Source organism: Poeciliopsis prolifica, unplaced genomic scaffold (genome assembly GCF_027474105.1).
Source record: "Poeciliopsis prolifica strain line A6 unplaced genomic scaffold, Auburn_PproV2 SCAFFOLD078, whole genome shotgun sequence".
Lineage (NCBI taxonomy): Eukaryota > Metazoa > Chordata > Actinopteri > Cyprinodontiformes > Poeciliidae > Poeciliopsis > Poeciliopsis prolifica.
The window spans coordinates 751,469-776,662 of record NW_026562453.1 but is presented as its reverse complement, the minus strand read 5'-3'; the positions used below and the strand labels follow the sequence as shown (position 1 = coordinate 776,662).

The following is a 25,194-nucleotide window of genomic DNA, read 5'->3' as shown; positions in this document are numbered from 1 at the left end:
TTGATTTTAATGAACAGTTCCTTCCCAGGCTGAAGACTTTTTCAGACAAAGATCCCATTTTGCGGCGCGTTGCAACCTTCCCTTATCGCGTCGTGAGGGGTAGTCAGATTGTACTAAATTATGTCCAAGCGACCCCCCCCCACCCCACCCCCACTCTAACTCCCCCTCCTCTTCGGATCCGTGGATTAAGAGATTAAAGTGGACCACTGGGCAATGCATCCCCTTTCCCCCCTCATATTACCCGCATGATAATTGCCCAAACTGATTTGCACTTCCACAAAAGCCTTGCACAGGGGGCCTCTTTGTAGCTGCAGCGCAGCAGACTCTGCAGCCGCCCCCCGAAAAATAAAACCAGCGCAGTCAGTCTGAAGACGCGCTGCAGCATCCCGCTTCCAAAATGGAAAAGAGAGAGAGAGAGAAAAAGAAACTCTCGCTGCGCCAAATTATTGCGCATTTTTTCCCGATTTCCTCATCAGAAGCCTCGTTTACTGCGGCTGCGCGGTTTTAATTAAAAGTCATCCAATTGTACTGCGCGCGACATACTGATAAAACTTTATTGACAAAATATTGACAATTACATACTTCTTGGAAGTATACTTTGTGTTAAAATTGTAGCAAACTTAACACAAACACAAAAATATTTACATTCTGTAAAAGGGGGTTTGAACAGAAACAGGAACTTTTTAGCATTTCTGTACATGGAATCGTTCAGTGCCTGAAGTTTGTTTGTTTTTTCTGTTTTTTTTTCTAGTCCTTCACTGAGTCCTGACAGGAGGCTGCAGAGCGACTCGGTTCTGGTTCTGGTTCTGGTAAAGCTTTGGGTTGAAGGAGCGTCCTGATATATTTCACTGCTGCGCTAAGATTCACCTTTTAGAAACAAAAATAATTCAAAAATGTTTTCTTCTGCTTTAAAAAAATCAAAACACCGCTACTTCATATGTGTTCACAATCACTTTTACACGAGAATCATCAAGGAAAGACTGACTGCACACTGGAGAAAGGAAGGAGCACGAAAATGAAAAACAAGTTGGATTTTCTTCTTTTTCCCTCTTTAGTCAAATTAAAAGAATTACGGGGGAAAATATTAAACCATGCATTTCAAGTTTTACAAAGAAAAAAGAAAAAAAAAGTAGTTTGGTGTTTTGGTTTCTTGGGTGGAAAAAAAATCTTCTGAAGTGCAAACGTCCAATAAGAATTGGAGAAAAATGTAAAATTAGGTGGAGGTGTGCGGGCTTGTAGTGGTGGAGCGGGGTGGTTCGGGTAGGCGGACCGAGGCGCAGCTTCCCGGTCCGGTTGGACCGACAGAGCCGCTCCGTGCAGCAGGACCAGCCTCGGCCTCCGGTTCTCCTCCATCAGTCTCTGCCCCGCATCCTGTATCCTGATCCTCCTTCATTCAGACTATTCTGAGAAAGTCAGTCCCGTTTTGGATTTTTCTTTTCTGTCTTGTTTTAATCGTCCGAAGTGACATCGATCTCCTCCGGACTCGCCTGTTTGGTCGCCAGCCTCCAGCGGTTTATGTGATGCGAGCCTTTCTTCTTCTGCTGCGACTCCGAGCCCTCCTCCTCCAACTTCTGCCGCTTGAACTTCGTCCTTCGGTTCTGAAACCAGACTTTTACCTGCGAGCAGAGGGACAAAGAGGGAGACAGAGAACGAGCCGGATCAGTATCAGCAGACAAACCTGCGATTGGTCGGTGCGTAAAAAGGAGAGAAGAAAAAATGCGCTTAAATGTCAAAGAGATTAAATTACCAAATTATAACAAAGAGCAAAATATAAATATAAATACACCATGCATGATGAAACTAGTTACATTTTTATTATCGGCAAAAACGTCAATCTGATGTCAACACACTCTAAATGGATTTGTCAATAATCAATACCGACGTCTAAATCGATTAATTATCTGCTGCTTTGCTTTGAAACTCCTAAATGGCCGCTGAGGTGCGTTTAATAAACCTTCAGAGGGGCTAATTGAAGGAGGTGACGGTTCATTTCTCCCCTCGGCTCCAGCGGACAAAAGACGGCGGCCTGACGGGCTCAAACTGCGGCTCCAACACCGCGGCGCCTCGCTCTTTGTGTCCACTGTCCCATAAAATGGTTAACTGCTTAATTTGCCCTCCATTTTGAAAGGCAACATTCTCTCACCCATCGCCCCTCCACCTCCCCAAAACAAAGTAATCCAAGCCCTTCTGAAATGAGGTTGGGGCCAAAACAATGACCGGCAGAAAGCCCCCACCCTCCGCCCACCGCCGCATGCAGGAGCCCGGCTGCAGAAACACTTTGCGCGCTGATCGCTGGGAATTATTGTTCTGCAAATGTCAACAGCCATCTTTAGATGAACATGGAGTCCTAATAATAATAATAATAATAATAACAATAAAAGGAAAAACAATAAAAACACCGTGACGCACGATGGAAATATCTGAACGTCACATGTGATTCCCATCAGGAATCAGGTGAGACATGAATAAATAAACGTGACATTAAGCAGCAGCATTATGCGCAAAAATACAAACAAAACGGAATAAAAGCAGATTATTTCTGTCATTCACAAACAATAACAGTAATAATAAAAACTAAAACTGCTGAACCTGGAGGAGTTTTTGCTTCTTACCTGAGTTTCTGTGAGGCTAAGGCTGTGGGCGAGCTGCTTCCGCTCCGCTCCCACCACATAATGGTTCTTCTCGAACGCGTGTTCGAGCCGCAGCAGCTGCGACGGGGAAAAAGCGGTGCGGATTCTTTTGGGCTTTCTGGCCAGCGCGTTGTGCAAAAGGAAGCTCTCTGGACTCGTTTCGTTGCCTGAAAACGAGCAGAAAACGAGGATTTTTGAAAATGACTCAATTCACATGTTTACGTGAACAAAAGGCCAAAAGAGTCATCCGCAGAGAAACACTGGAAGTGTTGGATAATAGTTTATTATTTGGAGAATAAAAGCATATAATTCAACTGAAATGTGTGTTTAAAACGTTTGTTTGTCCTTATGCAAGGATATAATTATGGTCTTATTGATTTGAACAATGAGAAACAAAATCGAAATTTTCTACAGCGAATTTATTACATGTGTTTTAGCCGCAAATATAATGTACAATAAAAATAATTTTACATTATACATTATATTACAGTTCATGAGCAGCTGAACAAATAAAATAAATATAAACGAACAAATAAAAACAAAAACGCCATCTGAGTCAAACATCACGAACAAAAACCTAAATTATTTTTAATTAATATGTATTAATTCTGATATATATATATATATATATATATATATATATATATATATTATATATATATATATATATATATATATATATATATAATATATATATATATATATATATATAAGAGTTTATTTTTAACATTTATTTTTTAAGTTTTGAATAAACTAAACACTGCAGGCTACAATCTGTTGTTATTTAGCTCTAGTTTCATTAAAACCGAAATAAGCCTTATTTCAGTTTTAATACATTTTTATTCTTTAGATAATTGTAAGTGAACATTATATTTTTATTCAATCTATTTCTCATATTTTTACACACCAGTCTATGTGGAAACTCAGGTTTTACTTGAGCCTCGAACGCGTTTTTTGTTTGACCGATTTTCCAGAATTTCTCATGTTTTTATGAACAAACTCGGAAGTTTTAAGAAAAGTCAGCCCCAAATGCGGCCGGTCAGAGCGCGTCACGCGTAAAAGCTGCGCCATGAGGAGAACTTACCCTGAAACCTGTGGCCCAGGTACCTATATCTGTGTAATAACCAGGGGTAGAAGGTGGACGGGTCCCGCTGCTGGCTGGCGAAAAGCGGATGCGGACTGTGCGACGAGGAGAGCGGGTGAGCGGCCAGCGCGTGCGGCGGGGCCACCGGGTGCACCGGGACGGCGGAGTTCGGCGGGTGAGAGACCGCCTCTGCAAACACCAAGTCCGGGTTCGAGTAGACGCCCCTGCCGCCGGAGTGGAAACCGTTCAGGAACGGGTTCATCTGGCCGGAGTTTGCATAGCTGAGAGCCGCCGGCCTGATGGGCTCCTCTGAGCGGGACGCCGGTACCGGATTATCCTTCGCCACTAACGATTCTATCGTGAAACACCTCTTGGGTGTGGGTTGAAACATTGTCTGATAGTCCAGATTCCCCAGTTTAGGTCGAAGTTGTCGAAGGCGCCGCTGCTTAAAATAATCCTCCACACCCAAAGAAAAGGGGGGAAAGTTTTCTTCGCTGCGAAATAAGTTGGGAAGCTTGTAGGAAAAAAGAAAAAGAGCTCAGCTACTCCCAGACTAATCCATGGATGCGCTGGTTTTTTTCCCCGGCCGGGTTGGTGCAAGCAGATTTGTTAGTTCATGAGCCTAATTAGCGCTGCAGCCCCATAAACAGCTTCCTCTGCAGGCTGTAATGGCATGGTGATTGGTCGCTGCTGCCGCCGCCGCCGCTGCTGCTCGCCTTGAGGTGGAGACGGGGAAGACGCTTAAAAAGTGCGTCAACGGGGAAGCAGGGGCGCGGAGAGGCGGACTCGAGCGCGCAACACGGAACGGATTCGTCCAGAGAGGAGGCCCCCCGCACACGCGCGCGCACTCTCTCTCATTCGCGCGCGCGCACACATATCTGCGGGACATTTAACTCATTCATCCGAACCATGGAGAGCTGCAGGTTTGCAGCTTGTTTGCATGGAAGAATCATAAATGACTCACAGAAACTGATTTTAGGAGGGAGAGCGCGTGCAGCGCTCTCACTGCTCGGCCAATAATTATTTTTAATTAACCACAACAGCTCGCTCCAATTAACGACCCGTGTGAACATATAACTCCGCTTATTATACTTATTTCTTTTGGTTTCACATCGGGTATTTAAAAAAGAAAAACTTTTATTTTTCCTTGCACTTATTTTGGTTTTTAACAGAACAACCAGTAAAAGTTTTGAACGAGTCCGAGCTGCGTTCACGGTTTTCTTTAAGTGTTCGACATTTTTACACGCTAAAACGTTTCTGCGTGTCAGAATTAAGACAAAAACACGCTCTGGTGTTTGGAGCAGCCAACCTGTGCGTGGGTCAGTTGACACGCGGGTCCACGGCCACGCATCATGCAGGCCTGCAGGGAAACGGAGGAGCTGGAAATCATGCAATTATTATTATTATTATTATTATTATTATTATTATTATTATTATTATTATTATTACATAGTGTCGCATAAATATATTCATGCTAATATATTACTATAGAAATGTTCTGTGAATTATTTTGTTTCGTGGGAAAAAAAATTATGACATTAAAATTAAAAGCAAAAGCTTCACTGCAGCACATCCACTGAAACTTATATATATATATATATATATATATATATATATATTATATATATATATATATATATATATATATATATATATATATATATATATATATATATATATATATATATATGCATGCAAATCTCTTAATATATAAACTTCATATTTATATATCCATGTTAAGCAAATTGCGTCTCCGATGTGATTGTGTTGTTGTTCTTGGTCTCTGTGTTTTTTCATGTTTACATTTTAAAAGAAAAATATATATATTTGAAAAAAACCAAGCGCGTCCATAGATTAGTCTGGGAGTAGTTGAGCTCTTTTGTCTTTTCCTACTATATATATATATATATATATATAATATATATATATATATATATATATATATATATATATATATATATATATATATATATATATATATATATATATATATATATATGTGTGTGTGTGTGTGTGTGTGTGTATAAATATATATATTCAATTGCAAAATAAATTTAATGTTTTGCAATTGATCAACTTCGTTGTTTTTTCTGCATGGTTCATATTTTGACTCCTAATAAATAACATTAACCTGTTATATTTTTTCCACCCTCCGGTGGGTCACCAGGTCATGACCCCGGCCTGCTTGCTTGTTATTTCCTCCAAACTTTTACGCGCTGCTGCTTGACTGCTGAACACGAGCAGCAGGAACCGAAGCGCTGCGCCGTGGCGCACGTGGTCCGGCGGGTTCCGGTGTTTTCTGCGAGGGTTTACTGACCTCTAGTGGTCGCCGAGGGAACAGCGGCACAAAATCCAAAACAAACCTGCATCCGGAGCAAGAAGTTGCTGATTTAGTTGCTGTTGTGGCTTTGTAAGAATATTGGAGGAAACATGTGCATCTATTGCTCAATTTAATAACGGAGAAATGTATTTATCTTTCTAAAAATATTTCCCATTATTTTATGGTCAACTACGACGTGCATTAGATTCACTGTCGATGAGAAAAATTGAGTAAATTTCCACTAATAAACTCAAACAAGGAATTTTTTTAGCTCCAAAAGTAAAAAAAATTCTGGTTTTTAAATATCTATGCTGCCCAGATATTGAGGCGTTAGCGTGCTATGAAATGGTCAAAGAGGAAGTTTTCAGTCAGAAGCCTCTTCAGATTCAATGGAAGACTGACTGCTACTGGAAAACTTTCCTTCCCACATCGTCATCCACGACTCTGAAAGATATTGGATTTGAGTTACACTGCTTTTCCCTTTGGAATAAAATATCTTAAAATTAAATTGTCTTATTCTTTTAGCTTAAATAAAGGAGTGAATAGAACTAGATCTTTGAGTTTTAAGTCTTTTTTCCAGTTTAAACAGTAACTGGACCAGTGAAAGTACATTATTTGGAAATACCTGGAACGTTTTAAAAAAGTTCTACTGCTTAAAAAACAAAATCAACAAAAATATATCTTGAGTGTATTTAAAATATACATTTTATCAAATGCAGTGCATTTTCAGGTTCGTATAAAAATTATTTTAATATTTGTTAAGTATATTTTTGAATATTCTTTTTTGAAACATTTTTAAAAATGCGGTTTATATTCTTATGTCCAACTGATGACATTTGAAATGTATTCAGAAAAAAAATCAACTTATACTTTATTATGTCTGTTGTGATAAATTTGACTTTCATGTTTTTAAAATCTGAGTTGCAATCAAAACAAAATTTTTAGAAGTTAAATTATTAAGATGTCTATTTTGCAAAGTAAGACAATAAGACAGAGGCGGTGAGCAAACATTTTTATTACGTAAAGTCGTTCTGTTAACATGCGTCCAGCGGCTGAAGCAGGACAGAAACGCTGGATATCAAGAAACCATCTGAATTTTCTGAAACATGCAAATCAAGATGTGAAACCCATTGGCAGATTAAACTACAGGAGATGCTAATCTGAGTCAGATTATCGATGCAGTCTATGATTAAGAGGCAGTTGGTGATACATAGTTTGCATTGAACGTCAGACCATTTTTAGATTATTGTTTATGAGGCCACACAAGCTCATTGGTTACTGATATTAGAGGAACCAGTCAAAAAAAAAGTCACAAAAAGATCAAATAAATCCCCATGAAACTAAAGTCTACAAATATTTCATCCAGTATTAGAAGCTAGAAGCTGTGACCCACTGGCTGAGTATTTTTCTCTTATAATTATAGTAATTCTTGTCATGTTTGTCTGGAGCAGTTCGTCCCAGGAGGCGGAGCAGCCGCTCAGCGCCGGACGGTGGTCCAACCGTCGTCGTCCGTCTCGTTCTTGGTGCGGCGAGGGTTATCCTTGTCGGTACGCCAAGCCTTTTCCCCGTCATCGTCACGCTCTCGCTCCCTCTCTCTCTCCCGCTCTCTGGGGCGTTCCCGCTCACGCTCCTCCCGTTTGTCGTCGCCGCCGCGGCGCCAGGAGCTTCCTGAGGTCAGCGCAGAAACAAGTGTGTAAGTTAAAATAAGTTGCTTTTTCTAATTAAAGAAAGGATACAGTAAAAAACCTTTTCAAAACAGGAAGTTTGTGTGTTAAGAAGCCCCTTATAGCTGTTTTTATATTTGTAAATAGTGACCTCTGCTGGCTGAACGTCGTACTTCTATAAATCAGACCAAGCAGAAGTTGCATTTCCTTCAGTAATTCAAGACAAAAACTTTATAGATTAGTTGCATATAAAAATGTGCAGTTGAAAGGTTTGTGCATTTAGGAGATTCACCGATCTGATATTATTGGTATCGTTCTTGATATCGTAAAATAATTCTAGATTGGCATCAGTGACAATGTTCCTGATCCGTAAGGGCAGATCTACTCAGTCTGATTCTATGCTTCATGCTGAGAGACATCATGCTTTATTTATTCACTTTATTAACCCTCAGAAAGTGAAAACAGTGGATCGATGAATCCCTACTTCAAAGTTAAAAACTTGTCCAAAAAACAAAAATTAGTTTCTGAAACAGAAAAGTGGGAATGTTTTAATATTTGTGGTTTGCAGATGTTTTTCTTTTTTCTGATGGGCCGTGCCTTCCTCACCTTCATCAGTATCTCTAGGTGCAGGTTTGTTTTCTCGATCGTCCCGTTTGTCTCTGTCTCGCCTGTCGCCACGGCGCTCCTCCCTGTCGCCACGGCGCTCCTCCCTGTCGCCACGGCGCTCCTCCCTGTCGCCACGGCGCTCCTCCCTGTCGCCACGGCGCTCCTCCCTGTCGCCACGGCGCTCCTCCCTGTCGCCACGGCGCTCCTCCCTGTCGCCACGGCGCTCCTCCCTGTCGGTCTCTTCTCTGCGGGACTCCCTCCAGCTTCCTTCCTCGTTTCCTCCTCTCCTCCAGGGATTCTCTTCTCTGAAAACGGTTTTGGATTCCAGGTTGGTAAAATGCGAGGAAACAGGAAATGTGTGACTGTTTTCTCATCCTCACCTCGGTGGACGACGGTCTCTGAAGCGGTCGCTGGATCGTTCGTCTCCATCGCCTTCTTCTTCGTCGTCGTCCTGGGCGCCGCCGCGGGGCGGCCCCCAGCTCTCCTCTCGGGCCTTTTCCCGCTCACGCCAGCCACCTGGAACACAAAAATTCACTCATCAGTAACATTTCAACACAGATCTCACCTTTCTGACCTCTAATGGACAGTTTTTCTTTTTGTGAGCCAAAGTTTCAGGCTTTTTAAGACTTTTATGACCATTATTAATTACATTTAAGACCTGCATCATGAGAAAATAACTGTTAGCACAGAATGCACGTATCGCCAAACGAGACACAAAGAGGAGGGAGTCGGTTGCAAAGACGAACGTCGTTCAGACAACTGGCAATAAATTCACACTTTTCTACGATAGATGCAAAAAGGTGAGCTAGCTAGCAAGGTTATATTAGCAGCCAGTTAGCGGTAGCCTCAACCACCTTGGGCCATAGAACTAATGAAAATGTCTGTTTGCCTGACAGAAAAGTCCAGAGAGAAAAATAAATTACGCAGAATGTACCAGAGTAAACAGTCCTGCCTCAACAAGATGAGACCTGTGATTACTGTGTTTAAGGCCAACTTAAAATTTTAAATAAATCTAAGACATTCATATCAGATACACAAATTTCTTTTTTTTTCCAGCCCTCCTGCAGTCTTATATGATGGGTCAATAAGACCCTGCAACAGTTTGACCTGATGCTCTGTCTGGTTTGCTCTGTTTTGAGTTTTTATTTTAATTCAGGGTAAATTAAATTTATCCTGAATTTAATTTCAGTTCTCTGTAGGATGATTTTGTTAGAACCGTACCGGGTCTGCCGAGGGGTTTCCATGGCTTGGCGTCCTCGCCGCGGCGCGGGCCATCGTCCATGTCTCTTCTGGGGCCCCAGTCGTCATCAGCCCCACGTCTGAAACCTCTGGAGTCATCAAGCCCCCGGCGAGAACCCCTGTCATCATCAAAGCCGCGTCTCGGTCCGCGGTCGTCGTCAAAGCCGCGTCTGGGTCCGCGGTCGTCGTCGAAACCGCGTCGGGGACCGCGGTCGTCATCGAATCCTCGTCTGGGTCCGCGGTCGTCGTCCCCGCTCCTCCTGGGACCTCTGTCGTCGTCGAAGCCTCGGCGCGGCCCGCGCTCCTCATCCATCCCCCTGCGAGGCGGACGCTCGTCGTCTCCTCCGCGACGCGGACCTCGGTCGTCGTCAAAGCCTCGGCGAGGCCCGCGGTCGTCCCCATCACGGCGAGGACCCTCCCCACGCCTGAAGGGGCCGTCTCGCTCCTCTCGGTTGTCTTCTCGGCCCTCCTGTCTCCAGTCCCTGCAGAGGAAACGCTTCCCGTTTAAAACCGACACTGAAACAGACGCTGCTGCCATGTGTCCACATGTGAAGATACACACTTGTCAGGAACTGGGCGGCGCCATTCTGAGTCGCCTTCAGTTTTCCTTCTCCAGCCTCCCTCGTCCTTCTCCTCCTGTGACAAGACAAGGTGTTGGTCCAGAATCAGTGTCCGCAGAAGCAGCATCAGCCAGTGACTCTACTTATTTTACCCGTTTTTACTTTAAAGCAGTAAAAACTGTTTTTTACCATTAAAAACTGGTTCTTACTGGTTTTTACTGAGTTTTATAAAAATTTAGTCAAGTTATAATAAAAACAAATTAGTCAATATGGCAATAAGTGATTCTATGGTGACATGTTGAGAAAATCTGCCTTTTTATAACAAATTGCTGGACAGTTGAATTTCGGAAGTGAGAAATTCATAGGTAAGAAAGAAAAGTTCAGAAATAAGGAAAAAGGACGGATAAAGACAGAAGGAAGAATGGATGTAAGGAGAGACTAAAACTGAAGGAAGGAAGAATAGAGTCAAACTCGTTTCTACAGAAAGAACATTCCTCAGATTGTTCTGGTTCTGTCTGATCCTCCGGTTCCGTCGGACCTCAGTACTCCGGTACTGCCATTCCTACCTTGGGTTTCTTATCTTGTGGGCTGATGGTCTTCTGCCGGATGCGCTCCTCTATCTCCTGCTGCCGCGCGCGCTGCTTGCGCTCCTGCTCCTCCAGTTTGCGCAGACGCTCCTGGTATTCCCGCTCCTCCTCCTCGCGGCGCTCCTGCTCCAGGCGCTCTCGCTCCTCGCGCTCTGTTTGAAAACACAAATCATCATTTTGCACCAACAGGTAAGAAGAAGCGGCTTCATTTGAAGTGTTATCCGTCTGCGGTAAACTAAACTGTGATCGTTTGACCAGAACCTTTCTTGAGCTGCTCCTCGTGGATCCGCTGAGCCTCCTCCTCCTTCTGGCGGTAGAAGGTGTTACGCCGGTCCTCTTTGCGCTGTCTCTTCCTTTCTTCCATGCGCGTTTTCCTCTCCTCCACCAAACGCTCCTCGAACGCTTTTAGTTTTTCCTTTAAAGACCAAATAAAGACGCTGAATTTCTGCTGTAAACTCATCGGGTTCTGCTTCCCCCCTCAGCGGCTGCAGACCTCGTAGATGAAGCTGCGCGCCGCCGTGATCTTGGCCAGGAAGCCTTCCTTGTCCTCCATCATCCTGGACATCCGCTTCTTATGCTCCAGAGCTTTTTCCCGCTCGATCTTCAGGTTGTTGATCTAAAACAGGAAACATGCTGTTACACTCTGAACAGTACCACAGAGGATTAGAGCCACTGAAAAATACATTTCTGGCTTTAATCCGGAAATTCAGACTTTAACTTTATGAGAGCAAAAGTCAAAATATTTAGAGTAAAACAGATTCCAAGCGTTTCCTCACACACCCTCTCCTCCTCTTGAAGCTCCCACAGCTCCATGTCTTTGACTCTCTGTTCCTCATAAGCCTTCTTGATCAGAGGAATCTCCTCGAGGCGTTTTGCCCTCTCAAAGTAATCAATCTGTAGAAAATCAACCGTCAGAATTTAACGTCCATCCAGTTTTCTTACGTCTTGACAGACTTCTGCTGCAGATTAGAGGCCAACCTTCTTCTCCTGATTCTTCAGACGCTCCTGAAGTTCCTTCTTCTCCTTCTCCAGCTGCTCCACCTGTTTGGCCATGATGAAGTCAGGATCCAGCTCCTCCAGGTCCTGTTTCAGAGTAAAAATCAACATTTTTGAGTCTGTATGAATTAGTTGATGATTATCTAAATAAATAATTAATTATGATCAATCAGATTAATCGTTTCAGCCCTTTAAATTAGCGTTTATGTCATTAAACTTCACCTCAATGTCAATATCCTTGAAAGCTTTGGCTCCCAGCTCCGTTTTCTTGATCTGCTCCAGTCGCTCGCGGACCGTCTTCTTCTTGATTTGCTCGTGCTCCTGCATGATGCGCTCCTTCTCCCGCTCCTTGGCCTCCTGCCGCAGACGCTCCTCCTCGGCTTTGCGGACCTTCTGCATCTCGGCTTCTCGTTGCTCCAGCTCCTCCTTCTCCCGCTGGATGTTCAGGCTCTCCAGGCGCTCCTTGCGCTCCTCGATGGTCTGCCTGCGGGCCAGGATGCGCTGGTGGTCCTTGCGGGCGTTTTTCAGATACGCAGCGATGGCCTGCTGGTTATGTTCATCGCGCTCTTGCTGGAAAGGAATAAAAAACAGTTTTGTTCAAAAATCCACCTGTAATAAGAACCAATCGCTTGATGAAAAACATGGTTTTGAACAAATTCTGGTTTAATTTTCATCAGAACAAAGAAAGCAGGCTTGCAAAAATGTTGTGTTGAACATAAAAACGTACGATGACGGATTATTAACATGGACTGGCCGTGGGGGCAAAGGTCACGGCAAGCGGTGAGGGTTGAACGAGCGAGGAAACTCACCAGGTTAGAGGCAGGTTTGATGACCTGGATGGCTTTAGCCAGGGAAGCAGACATGGCGGTCAGCTGGTTCCTGATCTGCTCCGACGGCATGTTCTGCAGGAACGGACCGACCGGAGAATCCTCTTTGGTCGAGTAGTTCAGGTCGGAGCCGAAGCTCAGCGTTCGAGACGTGTGGTCGATCCGGACCTACAGGAAGCATCAGGAAGTCGAGACACGTTGTGTAAAAAAACCTTCAGAGCAGCTGGACTCTGTCGTCCAATCAGGTGCTTACCTGGAGATCGCAGTGGCGAGCTGCGTCCACGATTGAGCGCTCCAGCTGGAAGGCGTCCACGAAGGGAACTAGGGAGGCCAGACGGCTGAACTCGATGCTCTGGTAGATCTGAGCCACCTTAAAACAGAAAAAAAAGACAAATTAAAACTTTATCAGGTTTTAGTAAAGTTACGGTTAGCAGGAAGAGGATTTACCTGCTGCAGGAGTCTAAGGATGGTGTTGCTCTGCAGGTGAGGGACATACTGCTGCAGGTCTGCCTCCTTCTCAGCCTGATCTCTCACCCAGTTCAACACCTGAGACCAAAGTCACAAAACAGGACAAAAAATGACCCAGATCAGATTCTCTAAACACACGTAAATTAACTTTAACCGCATTAATTATCACATGGTGAGGAGTTGTCTACCTTCGTCACTCTCCCACTCAGCTTGAGCGGATGAAAGTCGACCTCCAGCCAGTTGTAGAGCTCCTTCACTTCAGGGACGACGTACTGCAGCAAGTTAAATCTCACCTAGAGCAGAAACATTCAAGTATTTATGAGAATAAACTCAAACATTCCACTGTAGCCAAGAGAAAAAAACTGTTTCAAAAGGTTAAAAATCTGAATCAAGCTTCAGAAAGCCAAATTTCAGACTTTAAGGGTTACGGTGAGTGTTTGATTAGCATTTAGCCTTGTGTGGGTTGCAACAGAAGTGACTCAGCCCAGCCAACTGGCCAATAATTTTGCAATTAGCCATGATAGACCTGTTTTCAGGGCGTTAGCCAACTAGCAGGGGTAGCTGGTTAGCTTTAGCTTCAAACATAATCAAACGAAATATATGTATATATATCAAATATGACACAAAAGAAATTTTGACTTTTCAATTTAACGTCTTGAAATCGGGCAATACTGCATGTCTGTTTTTATAACATGAGTCCATCATGCAAAGCAAACTATCAGCTTGAAATTCTGTTTCTGTGACTCTCTAGATTGTGGAGGCCCACAGAAACAGTTACGGCGAGCCTGATTTGGCCTGCGAGCCTCCAGTTTGACACATATGCTCTAAGCTACAGCGCACCATGTCGTTGATGAGGCTCAGGCGAGTCGGTGGGGACTGGAGGCCCAGCAGGGTGGCCAGACGGCGGTGCTTCTCCACGATGATGCCATCCATGTCCAGCAGCCGAGCGATGTCGGTGCGTTCAGGGGTAATGGGAATAGACAGAGTGGCCAGGAGGACTCTAGTGGACATCCTGGAGATCAAAATAAACCGTTTCACTGCATGTTCTCACTTCATTACTCTGCTCTGTCAAACAACAGCCATACCTCTGCATCTCATCCTGGGTCAGATTCTTGCGCATCTCCCTGGACAGATGGTAGAGGCGGTGGAGAGTGCAGGCGTGGAAGAGAGCGTTCCCAGACTTCCAGAAGACTGTGGAAACCTTGTTGTAGTAGTTGGCCATGAGCTGTGGCTTGGGAGGCTTCTTGGAAAGGGCGAAGAGGCCGTGGATGTCCTCGACGGCCTTAAACGCTTCCTAAAGGACAAAAACAAGGAGTAAAGGCGTCAGTGGAGTGTTTTGGTTGTGAAGCTGAATTTAAACATGGTTTAAACATCAGAGATTACAGTTTCATGTTTTCCAATGAAAGCTTATTTTTATTGTCGAACTTCACAATAGGACTGCAACTAACAACAAATTAAAAAAGGGTACATTTTCATGTGCATCCAACAAATAACTTGATTAAAACTTTTAACAAAGTCCCAGCACTAATATTAAATAAAATAGATTGGATCCAGCTCAAAACAAACAGGGGATTGTTGTTGGAGAGGTTCTGACCGACCTGCCAGAGCTCCATGCTGATGGCGCTGTCCAGCTGCACCAGCCGCGTCTCCAGGTGCATGGACTGGCTCTCGGGGTTGTTCAGGTTGATGGCGGTGCTCTGGTTGTGGTGCCGCTGGATCTGACCCAGATGCATGCGCAGGTTGTCACACAGTTTGCGAAACTCTGCTTTTCGGGTGTACTGCAGGCAGAACTTGAAAGCTGCAGGAGAAAAAGAAACAAGAATTGGGTTTTCTGGGAGCTTTTTCTTCTGTCAAAAACTTCAAATCAAATAACTAGAAGTAGCAGAAACTTTAAGCACTTGTGTAGAAATTCGTCTGCTAACGTCATTACTGCAGAGTTTGCTACCTTGCTGGGCGATGTCGTGATACAGACGCTCCACCTTGGAGTTGTTTCTCAGTAGGTCCAGGCACTGGCGGTACGACTCCCACAGGAACTTCACCCACGGCGTGAGCAGCAGGCGGTCGGTACGATCCTGGGTGTCCTCCCCGCTCACAGCGCTCAGCAGCACGCTGCAACGTCACAAAGAATATGAAATATCAGAAAGGTTCCTTAATTACCGTGTTTCCTTTAGGGGACCGAAGATTGATCAGCCCCAGTTTCTCTAATTTTGGATGATTGGTTGATAGTTGCATGTGAAACTGATATTTTCTACCAATACATTGATGTTGTCTTTTCTAAGAGAAGGCTTCGTTCTACTGTTGCCAACTTTGGTAATTTTTTGCAACATTTAGTACGGAAACTACTTGGCATAAGTTAAAATCAGTCAGGTTTTTAAATATCGGAGTTCAGTCAGAAAGCACTCTTCATTTCTTTTAACTACAGTAATGACAGCTATTCCTGATGACGCCTGCAGGTCTGCAAGCTGCTGCCATTAAAACTTTGAACGCTCCAGAGGTCTTCAGAGTCGGGTCATTTGGATCCCATGACTTTTTGTCAACTTTGGTGTTCGTTCTTTTGAAAGTATGTGCTGAGCTCACTCAAGCGGTGTGACTTGGTGCAAACACTATTGCTCTCAGTTCAACAAGCCAAACAGACAATCGGCCACTTAGGAACAGAAATCACTCACAGAGTGATCTGTTACCAGAAAGGCTGACAAAATGAACAGCATCAACTGAGAACACCAACAATTACTGCAAGTCGTTATGTTCTTTAGGGAAATGCTGGATTAGATTGTTAAACCATAAGTTCACCTTTCTGGAGTCTGGATGTTGTCCAGGTCCTCGATGTCCAGAACCATCTGCTGCGACTCTTCTTTAGCTGTCTCCGTCTTTTCCTCTGCCAGCTTCAGGTAAGCCCTGACCACATCCTCCAAAGATTTGATGTTCACCTGAGAGGAAAGACAAAGGCTTTAATTTACCACCATGTGAACAGACATCTCAGATGTAGCCGCTGTTATTGGTTCCTCCCAACCTGCTGGCAGATGTTCTTGTACTGGTAGAGACCCTCTTTGGCCAGGTGGCTCTTGCGCAGATCCACACACAACTCCAGGTACTTGAGCATAATGGGCTCGTGGATCTTCTGCCATGTTCGATGTTTTTTACTCTTGATAACATCGTACAAAACATCCAAGGCTGGCTGCTTTTTGCCGACCTCAAGAAATTCTGTTAAAAAACAAGTCAGAGAAATTCCTTAATAAACAAATAAAACTTTATTTAACCAGAACAGTAAATATAGTTCTCATTTATACTGTTGTATAGGTAATTATGCAGTAAATACCTATTTTAAACTGGCTTCAATAGAACACCATTTGTATTATGTTTCTAACCAATTGTTTATAACTGTTGAGTAGACTTTTAATATGCAAATTAGCCGTCTTTCTCATAAATTAACCACAGCATGCAAACGTAACTTTGTAAGATAGTAATAAACAGGAAGTAGAAGTTGCAAATTAGCAAGTTTTGTGTTTCTGGTAAAACACAAAATGGATGGAATCGTTTGTTATGTTAGAACTTATTCTGCAAATGTGTTTCCATCTTTCTTCAGCCTTTTAAATAAATTAAAAAAACAACTAAAATCCAACTCAAGCGATGCCAAATGGAGGAAGATGTTGTGAATTTAGCATTTTCTGCAAACCTTTTTGAAAGAGATTCACTATAAAGTCATGTTTTTCACCAAACTGCACAAAGTAAAAAAATTAAGTAATTTCCAAGTTATTTAAAACTTAAATCACTTCACTGACATTCTAATGACAAAAACAGAAAAAATGGTTTCTATTTAAAAATGTAACAGGCCAGGATTTATTACTATGATCATTTGTAAAATTAAATTGAACAATAAAGACATCTGCTAATAATTTTAGTAAATATTTATATAATTGTGGCACTGGGTTTGCTCCAAGTTTTCCATTTTGATTACATTTTCCCACTAAGTTTTACATCCTCGATCTCCAACCGAAACATCCAATTTGCCTAAAATCAAGTTTAGAAACAATCCTATCCAATATCATTAGCAGAGCTCAATCTGCATAAAAACATGACTGGTAATATCAGCGGTATCCACAAAAATGTGGAAAAACGCCGAGAGCCGTTAAACACAGCTGTTTCTACCGACTGTAGCAACTAGGCCCAAAGTGCAACCATATAAATGCTAACAACGTCGGTTCGTTTTATATAAAAATGGACACGTGCAACAAAATGTTGTCAACAATGTCTTTTCAAATGATGTTAACACTGACAATGTACGATGTTACCATTTACTTACCACTGTGGCAGGTATAAATGTGACCTAGATCTCGCTACTACTAGCTTACCGACTAGCATTAGCGGTTAGCATCTCTAAGGTGACGCGGCTGGAGTCAGCATTAAATCCAGGAGCAGCTCAAACTCACCGTTCGCTCGCTTGAGAGCGTTTTCTGGCCGCTGGAAATACGCCGGCATCTTGGTGATGTGCTAGTGCAACTCAAAAGTGACTGACTTGGTTAAAACTGCAGTAATTTCACCAGTCCATCCAGGCCACGCATCCACTCGGGGCGACGGCGCTGGCTGAAAGGATGAACCGCGTGAGCGACCGGAGAGAGGTTGCCAGGTACGAAGCACACTCCCCCTTTAGGAAAAGCCACAGATAGAGTGAAAAACGTGTAATCAGCTTTTTGCTTTACCAATTGGGTTGGTTGAAATAATTTTTTATCACTTATGATAGGTATTTAACATGAGTATGAACACATTCCTCGATTATTGGTGTTTGAAAAGAGTAATATTCCTTTTAAATAGCAGGCGCCACCAAAAAGCTTTGTAAGGGGTTGCCAGAGTGGGTAATACCAATATCCTGGAGATGGCACACCTGCACCAAAAGTCGTCTATTAATAATCTAGTCTATTTTGTCCAATAATGTTCGTGTATTTTAGCTGTTTTGAAGATTGCGTCTTTATAATACCACTCTTCCTAAACGGGGATTTATAACTAACCTGGCATCGGTGGATGAACAAAACTCCCGGATGTGCTCCCCGATAATGCGTTCAAGTCTATTGAAAATTCTAGACACTGGTAATGGCCAGCCTTAGAATTATGTTGTCAGAAGAAAGAACAAAATACAAGATTTATTTATTTATTTATTTATTTATTTATTTATTTATTTATTTAGTTAGTTAGTTAGTTAGTTAGTTAGTTAGTTAGTTAGTTAGTTAGTTAGTTAGTTAGTTAGTTAGTTAGTTAGTTAGTTAGTTCGTTCGTTCGTTCGTTCGTTCGTTCGTTAGTTAGTTATAAACTGTCCTTCGGGTGTCACTACTATTGATTAAAATGAAAAAAAATAGGCATTTAAGACACAAAATAGGTGGGTTGCAAGGCCTTAATTTTAAAGGGTGGAATTAACCACCTTACGTTTCTTTCTCTCCCTTTCATGTATGACTGAATTCACACATGAAGTATTCTGTTAATTTTTGCCTCAATATGATTTTTCTTGCATACAACACTAATAAAAATTATTCCCAATAATAGTGTTTTAAGTATAACCTATATTTTCCATTTTCAGCATTAGAAATAATCACAAAGAAATAATATAATACAATACAATATGTTTACAGAACAGCAAACGTCGTTTTCTTTTGGAAGAAGCTCTATTATCCAATGGCCTTGAACGCAGCAACATGGCTTCCGAAGGGACAGCTGTGATTGGCTGAGAGCACCGAGGTTCCGCCCTTCCAGCCGTCCAGTCCCGGAAGAAGGAAGAGGTTCTGCAAAGAGATGGGGAGTCTATTGACAGCTGAACTGTCTCAAACCCAGTAACCCAGACTTACTATTTCCGCTTTTTCTGAATTTATCCAGATTTGTTTTCAGTCATTTAACCATCTGAGGCATTCTGGAGGTTCTGCCGGGACAAATTTTATTCCAAAAACGAGGAGATTTCCTGTGTTTTGGCTGTGGTTTAACTTGTGTCTCCTACTGGAATGGAACATGGCAACGACTGAGACTCAGCTGATGTTGAGCGTCGGATTAATTGGTAAGTTTGTATTGATCAGGACATTTCTTCCTGTTATTAAAGTGTACAGTAATTTAAACAACTTAAGCTGGCGCTTCAGGACTTTATGGAGATCACATGACACCAGTGTGACCCAGATATGCTTCATCAGCAGGAGCAGGGCCCTGCGGATCCTGCAGGTTGGAGCTAAAAGCACCAAACATTCAATAACTCATCATGATCCATTCTTTATTTTACTCTTTATCTAGTCACTAAAAAGCTTCAGTGAATCGCCTCAAATTTCTCACTTAAGATTTATTTGATAGACAGAAAGCAACGCATGATGGCCTAGTCAAAGTCCAGACCTAAATTTGAATGGGAAACGGGGACAAAACTTTAAACTTGGTGATCTTAGACGCTCATCTTTAAAACATTTTGGTCAGAAGAACCAACAGAAATGTCTTGATCACATGTGTGCCACTGAAGGTTCGAGGGCCATATCTGGCCCTCATTAGATTTTTACGCGGCCCTCAAGACTCCAGAAGGCCACATAAAAAAGTTATTTTGTTGAATTTTATTTTATAAATCAAATCAAAGCACTTTTTCTCAATGTGCTGTCAAATTTCATCAATGTGAGATTTAAATAAATACTCATCGAATGCAGAGAATGTAATTTAGTCACATTTTAACAGTTTTATTTTATCAACACATTCCGCCTCAAACGATTCGTAGAGGATGTTTGTCATATTGATACGGTCCAAAATGAAACTAAGTTTGACTCTGGGTGGAGATAACAGAGCTGCAGCTGTTGGTTCAGATTATCTGCTCCTCACTATTTGTCCTGAGTAGTTACTGAATCTTGTCTTTCATTTTTCCACCGTTAGAGAAAGACGTGAATGGAGACACGTTGTGGGTGTGGTGTTATCCCTCCGTCAGCCCTGAGCTGAGGCAGCTGCTGCTCAGGAAGTGCTGCCTGACGCAGGATGGACGGGATTTCCACACCTTCGTGTTCGGCCAGTTCAGCCGGACCTGGTACTACATCACAACGCTGGAGGTCCAGGAGCCGACGGCGCTGAACAAGGTGCTGACCCGGCTGCCTGTCTCTGGATCAGAACGCCTCTAAAATAAAGCTTGAAAATAAAATCAGATTGTTTTCAATTTAATTGCTTTTTTTTTCTAAAATAGAAATTCGAATTGACAGAAAATATTTCCTAAAAGTGTTTTGTAGGCTACAACATTTTGTTTTAATGAGAAAAAAGCCTGGATAGAGTTATCAGAATCTTATGTATGATGGTATATTAGGGCCATTTGTAAAGAGAGAAAAAAGGAATAAATTTGTGGGAAAAACTGTGAAATTTTGACGTTAATTTCAGAAATATTCCAGAAAAACTTGAGAATTTCTGAGCTCCAAAAGGTTGAACGTTGGCTAGAAAATCCCTCCAGAATCTCAGAAACATTCTAGAAAAACAAGAATTTTCTTCCTAAAACTCTCAGATTTGATCGCCTCAGTCTGTCATTCTTATTTTGAAATAGAGTATTTTGAAGGATTGTTTCAAAGACCTACTGAATGGTTTGATGCTGATGTGTTTAAATATTAAGTGTAATGTATAAAACTTGTGCCACAGTAGAATTTCACTTGTTGATCAAAATTCCTTGTGGTAATTTTATTTTTTTGAGTGTTTGAATTCTCATAAAATTTCCACTTTGTTCTTATTAACTTTTTTTAAAAATTGTAGCTTGGCTCTAATATTCCCACACAGAGTTGAGTTGAATTCAAAGTCCAAATAAATACAAGATGTCTGTAAAACATGGCTGTCAAGCAAGATGGCCGCCTTGTTTTGTGCTGACATCACTCTATGGAAACCAATTGGTGGAAAAAAATCCAGATTTTCCACAAATCCACAGATTTAATCTTCAAAAACCAAAATATTAAATTAATTGATCAACTCTATTTATCACCCAGCCCAGTACAAATGATACATCTATGCTGATGTTTTGTCTTCTGCTTGCAGGTCACCCATTTTTCTATCGTTGTCACAGCAAAAGACTTCAACCCTGAGAAATACGCTGCTCTCAGTCGCGTACTCTGCAGGTAACAATGTTTCTAAAGTTCATTTCCACCGTTTCAACGCTCGCGGTTCGTTCTTATCAGTGCGGCTGGTTTGTTTTTCAGGATGTACGTCAAACACGGCAGTCCGGTGAAGATGATGGAGGCTTACATCACCGTCCTGACCAAAGGCGTCTGTCAGAATGATGAAAACGGCTCGTTTCTCATCAAGGATTATGACGTCCGAAAGGCGTACCTGGCAGGGTCAATCAAAGGTAAAACCGTCCACGAATCACCTGTAACGCTTTTCCTTCACATCAATTATGAATCTACCAGATCAGAATTATTGATTTGTTATTGATAAAAGTAGCAAAATGTTTCTTGTTTCTCAGTTGGTGACTGTATGATGTTTTATGATGTTTTATGATGAAGCACTTTGAACTGAACCTAAACTTGTTGTTTTTTCTTCTCTTCTGCCTCAGATGTTGTGTCTCAGTTCGGCATGGAGACCATCATCCTGTACACCGCCCTGATGCTGAAGAAGAGGATTGTGGTCCATCATCCTCGGATTGAAGCGCTGCTGGAGTTCACCAGGTGAAGCTCGGATGTTTCCTCTCGTTTTGCTGCTGGGAATGATTCTGAGTCTCCGTCTCTTTCTGGGCAGAGTGCTGCCGGCGCTGGCCTGGCACAGGAAGGACTGGTCCGTCCTGCATCCCTACGTTCACCTGACCGCAGCGGAGCTGGACGACCTGAAGAAATGCCCCGGTGAGGTCGCCTGCAGATCCGACCAATTAAAGGGGCAGTATCATGTAAAATTAACTTTTTTCACCTTTACATCATGTAAGTTATTCCCATATCAAAAACAAAACTGGATTGTTGTCTTGATTCTTTTATGCAGAAATCATTTAATCTGCATGGCAACCATTGAGCTGGGTGGACCTAGCTCCGCCTGTCAGGCACAGCTCCTCCCCACTCAGCTCCTTCAGACTATCCAGCAGCTATTAGCAAACACCTGAGCTCATTATAGGAGCTTCTTCTCAGGGAAAGTCTGGTAAAAAAAAATAAGGAAAAAAAAAAGGTTGTTGAAGGGCTAAGAGAGGAGCCATGTTGGGATGGTTTTCTGAAGGCGGAGTTTCAGAAAGAGCAGGAGATTTTAAAGAGACTTAGGCCTAATTTTAAAAAAAATTTAGTCATATTTGATATATAGCATTTCTATATCAACTGAAGGTAACGTAGCTGTTAGTTTGTGCTATAAAATGGCTCCATGTGGCAAGAAAACATGCAATTCTGCTCCTTTCTCAGGAAACATCTGTGATCGATGTTTTAATGTTTCTGTTTTCTGCTCAGGTTACATCGCTGGGTTTGTGGATCCAGAAGTGAGCAACAGGTTGGAGCTTTTTGACGTGTTTGTGAGCCTCCCAGACAGTGTGATCACCGTGTCCCAGGGGGCCAAAGGTATGTTCACTGAAAGAAAACAAAATACACTCGGTTTTTAATTCATGTCAACAAAGAGGATATTTTCTTTAGTGATTCAGGAAATAATCTGTATTAACTTGGATAATGAACTAAAACCCAAATGTTCAATAGAAGAGGAATCAAAACCGGGCTGGCACTAGGAAACTCAACTAAATGTGAACAATATCTAATCAATGACTAATAATAATAAAACAAAAAACTAGAAAATACCAACTAATAAACTTAGTTGTTGTATTATTTAAGAAAAATTGGACAGAATTTGTTTTTAAGGTGCAGTTGGTGCACCTGTATAAATTAGACAAAAATCTATTATTTTACTGGTTGAGTTTTTCTGATGAATTGAAATAAAGGTTTTCATTGATGTAACTCCGTCTTTTGGACTGAAATGCTGCGCCGCGCCTGCATGTCGCCGCAGACGCCATGGCGATGGGGAAGTTGCACAAAGACGTGGCTCAAGTCATCGTCCAGTCTGCGGAGGACGCTGAGCGACCCGACAGTCAGGTCATCAAGGTGAGAACCGACGCAGAGTCGCTTCCCTCTCTGCCTCCCTTCCACTCTGAACACCAAACTTTCATCATCAGGACATTTCCATCAAGACCAAGGAAATCCTCACCAGCCTGTTCGCCCTGGCCGACGCCTGCGAAGACTCCAAGCTCACGCTGGAGGTTTTGAAGCAGCATCACTTCCCCCCGGCCACCGAGAACTTCCTGTTTCACCTGGCAGCTGCAGAGCAACTCCTACGGATATAAACTGGAGCTTGTGCCGCGTAATCTCGGACACTTCCTGTCTCCTCAACGGCCTTTTTCCCCTGCTGAAGGTGAGGAACCTGAGGAAGACTCCAGGTCGTTGATAATTAACGTTTCATTCAAAGTTTTCAATCCTGAATGCGATTAAAACCTGAAGGGTTTTATTTCTTAATGCTTCTGTGGTACGATTTACGGTAAGAATCTGCAGAAATCATAGACATGGATGTCTTGTTATTATGGGATTTTAATATGCAACTTCATTGAATTTATTTTCTTTAAAACAATAACACATTTTTTGTCTACAGATGAAACATATAGGAGCTTTTTTTAAAGTAAATAATTCCTTGATATTGATAAAAACGTTCTCGTTCCACTGGCAGATTTTTCACGTTACAAATAAAAGTAATTTTGGAACGATTCGATCTCTATTGTGTTTCTTTAAGTTTTTCATCTTTTGCTCAAGCAAAGGAGTCTAAAAAAATCACTTTTACGTTGCCACAGAGTAATAATGAGCTTCTGTCAATATAAAACCAGAAGTTTATAAGTTTTGTTCTTGTCAAGTGAAATAAACTTCGTCTGCAATCTTTATAATTAGAAGAGCCGTTTTACGCTCAGTCCAGCTAAAATACAACTTGGTTGCAAATTTTACAGGATTTTTTTGAAGAGAAAAAAAAGTGGCTTTTTGTTTGAAGAACCATAATTTTATTTTTATGTTTGGGTTTTAATGCAACATTTTTGCATTAACATTGGTAAAATCCTTTACTATTTCCTCTGAAGTTTATATATTTAAACCTAATATCTGTACGTTGTGATGTTTGAAATCAGTTAGAAACTCGTTTGGGCTGATGGTGCCGATTCCTATTCTGAAAAAATTACATATTTTCCAAACTAGAGAGAAAATGCCATGAATGCATCTCAGCCTGTATGTATAATTTTCACTCTGGATTAAAAACAAAATCCACAATTCAAACTTTATCACCAAATTGTTTGTTTTATCATCATCAAATTAACAAAAAGTAAAGGTGAATCTTAAATTTTAATCTCTGCTTATTGCTGCAGTCAGATTATCAATACATCGGTTTTTATATTATGTTTTAAAAGGAGTCTCAGTTTGTGCTTCTGATTACATGAACTACATTCTAGCTTCTTGTTCAAACGGAGATTGAGTGAAAATGATCCTCATGTGACAAGATATTACAAAATTGAGATAGTAAAAAGAACCACGGCTGGTTTTTCCCTCTTAATCAGTTTAACGTTTGTTTTTCACTAATAGGAAAAATGCTGTGGGTAAAAAGAAGCACCAGAGATCAGAACCGGCTGATTTTTACCTCCATCATCTGGCCATATACTGAAATACACCAACGTTCTTGTCCCGTTCAGTGAAAACTGGGAATTCCCACCATTTATCGGCCTTTAAATGCATCAGCCAGTTAACATCCAAGATGGCTGAGACTTTGAAATTATTCCCAAACCTTTTTTGTTGTTAACTTGACACCAAATAAACCCGTTGGGGGAAAAATCCATTACAATAATCTGGATTAAAAAGTTTACAAACCACTAAACTAAAACTAGATTAAAGCAATTGGTCTTATAAACCCTCCTAATTCTGGCAAAGTTCTCCAAATCTAACAAATATCTGGAAAATCTCAGGTCAAAACTGACCAGAATTTGGACATTTTTACTTTTTCAGCAGTTCTATTCTTCCTAATCTACTCTGTGTGTAACATACCTGCAATTAGTTTACATCATGCCAGTGTTATTATGGTTATTACAGCAGTAAAAGTGGACATTTTAAACGGAGAGTGATGTTTAAGTACCAGATTATTTCCACTATTTGACCGTAACATCAGCTGATAAACACTAAATTTACAGCAAACAAGTTTGATGTATTTTTCCAAAAGTAACAGCAGGAAGAGATTAACAATTATTTATATAACAATTATAACAATAGA

At 41.8% G+C, this 25,194-nt stretch overlaps 3 protein-coding genes across 3 annotated transcripts; 1 reads left to right on the top strand and 2 right to left on the bottom strand.

Moving 5' to 3' along the window:
* Positions 1 to 540: 540 nt before the first annotated feature.
* Positions 541 to 4,434, bottom strand: emx2 (empty spiracles homeobox 2). Its single transcript, XM_055021649.1, has 3 exons — positions 3,715 to 4,434; positions 2,613 to 2,797; positions 541 to 1,616 (listed from the first exon to the last, which is right to left on the bottom strand). The coding sequence occupies exons 1-3, from the start codon at positions 4,103 to 4,105 to the stop codon at positions 1,449 to 1,451; spliced, it is 744 nt and encodes a 247-aa protein (XP_054877624.1). The 5' UTR covers positions 4,106 to 4,434; the 3' UTR covers positions 541 to 1,448.
* A 2,969-nt stretch (positions 4,435 to 7,403) lies between these two features.
* On the bottom strand, positions 7,404 to 17,579 carry eif3s10 (eukaryotic translation initiation factor 3, subunit 10 (theta)). Its single transcript, XM_055021665.1, has 22 exons — positions 17,409 to 17,579; positions 15,992 to 16,182; positions 15,772 to 15,908; positions 14,927 to 15,090; positions 14,580 to 14,779; positions 14,067 to 14,275; positions 13,822 to 13,993; positions 13,170 to 13,274; positions 12,961 to 13,059; positions 12,767 to 12,883; positions 12,496 to 12,681; positions 11,909 to 12,256; positions 11,669 to 11,773; positions 11,471 to 11,584; positions 11,184 to 11,306; positions 10,952 to 11,105; positions 10,670 to 10,842; positions 10,106 to 10,179; positions 9,526 to 10,025; positions 8,685 to 8,820; positions 8,305 to 8,609; positions 7,404 to 7,702 (listed from the first exon to the last, which is right to left on the bottom strand). Exons 1-22 carry the CDS (start codon positions 17,455 to 17,457, stop codon positions 7,512 to 7,514), a joined length of 3,852 nt encoding a protein of 1,283 aa, XP_054877640.1. The 5' UTR covers positions 17,458 to 17,579; the 3' UTR covers positions 7,404 to 7,511.
* Positions 17,580 to 18,740: 1,161 nt separating this feature from the next.
* On the top strand, positions 18,741 to 25,128 carry dennd10 (DENN domain containing 10). The gene is made up of 9 exons (XM_055021662.1): positions 18,741 to 19,015; positions 19,858 to 20,054; positions 20,986 to 21,065; positions 21,147 to 21,295; positions 21,503 to 21,614; positions 21,685 to 21,785; positions 22,368 to 22,475; positions 22,912 to 23,006; positions 23,078 to 25,128. The coding sequence occupies exons 1-9, from the start codon at positions 18,970 to 18,972 to the stop codon at positions 23,243 to 23,245; spliced, it is 1,056 nt and encodes a 351-aa protein (XP_054877637.1). The 5' UTR covers positions 18,741 to 18,969; the 3' UTR covers positions 23,246 to 25,128.
* Positions 25,129 to 25,194: the final 66 nt, after the last annotated feature.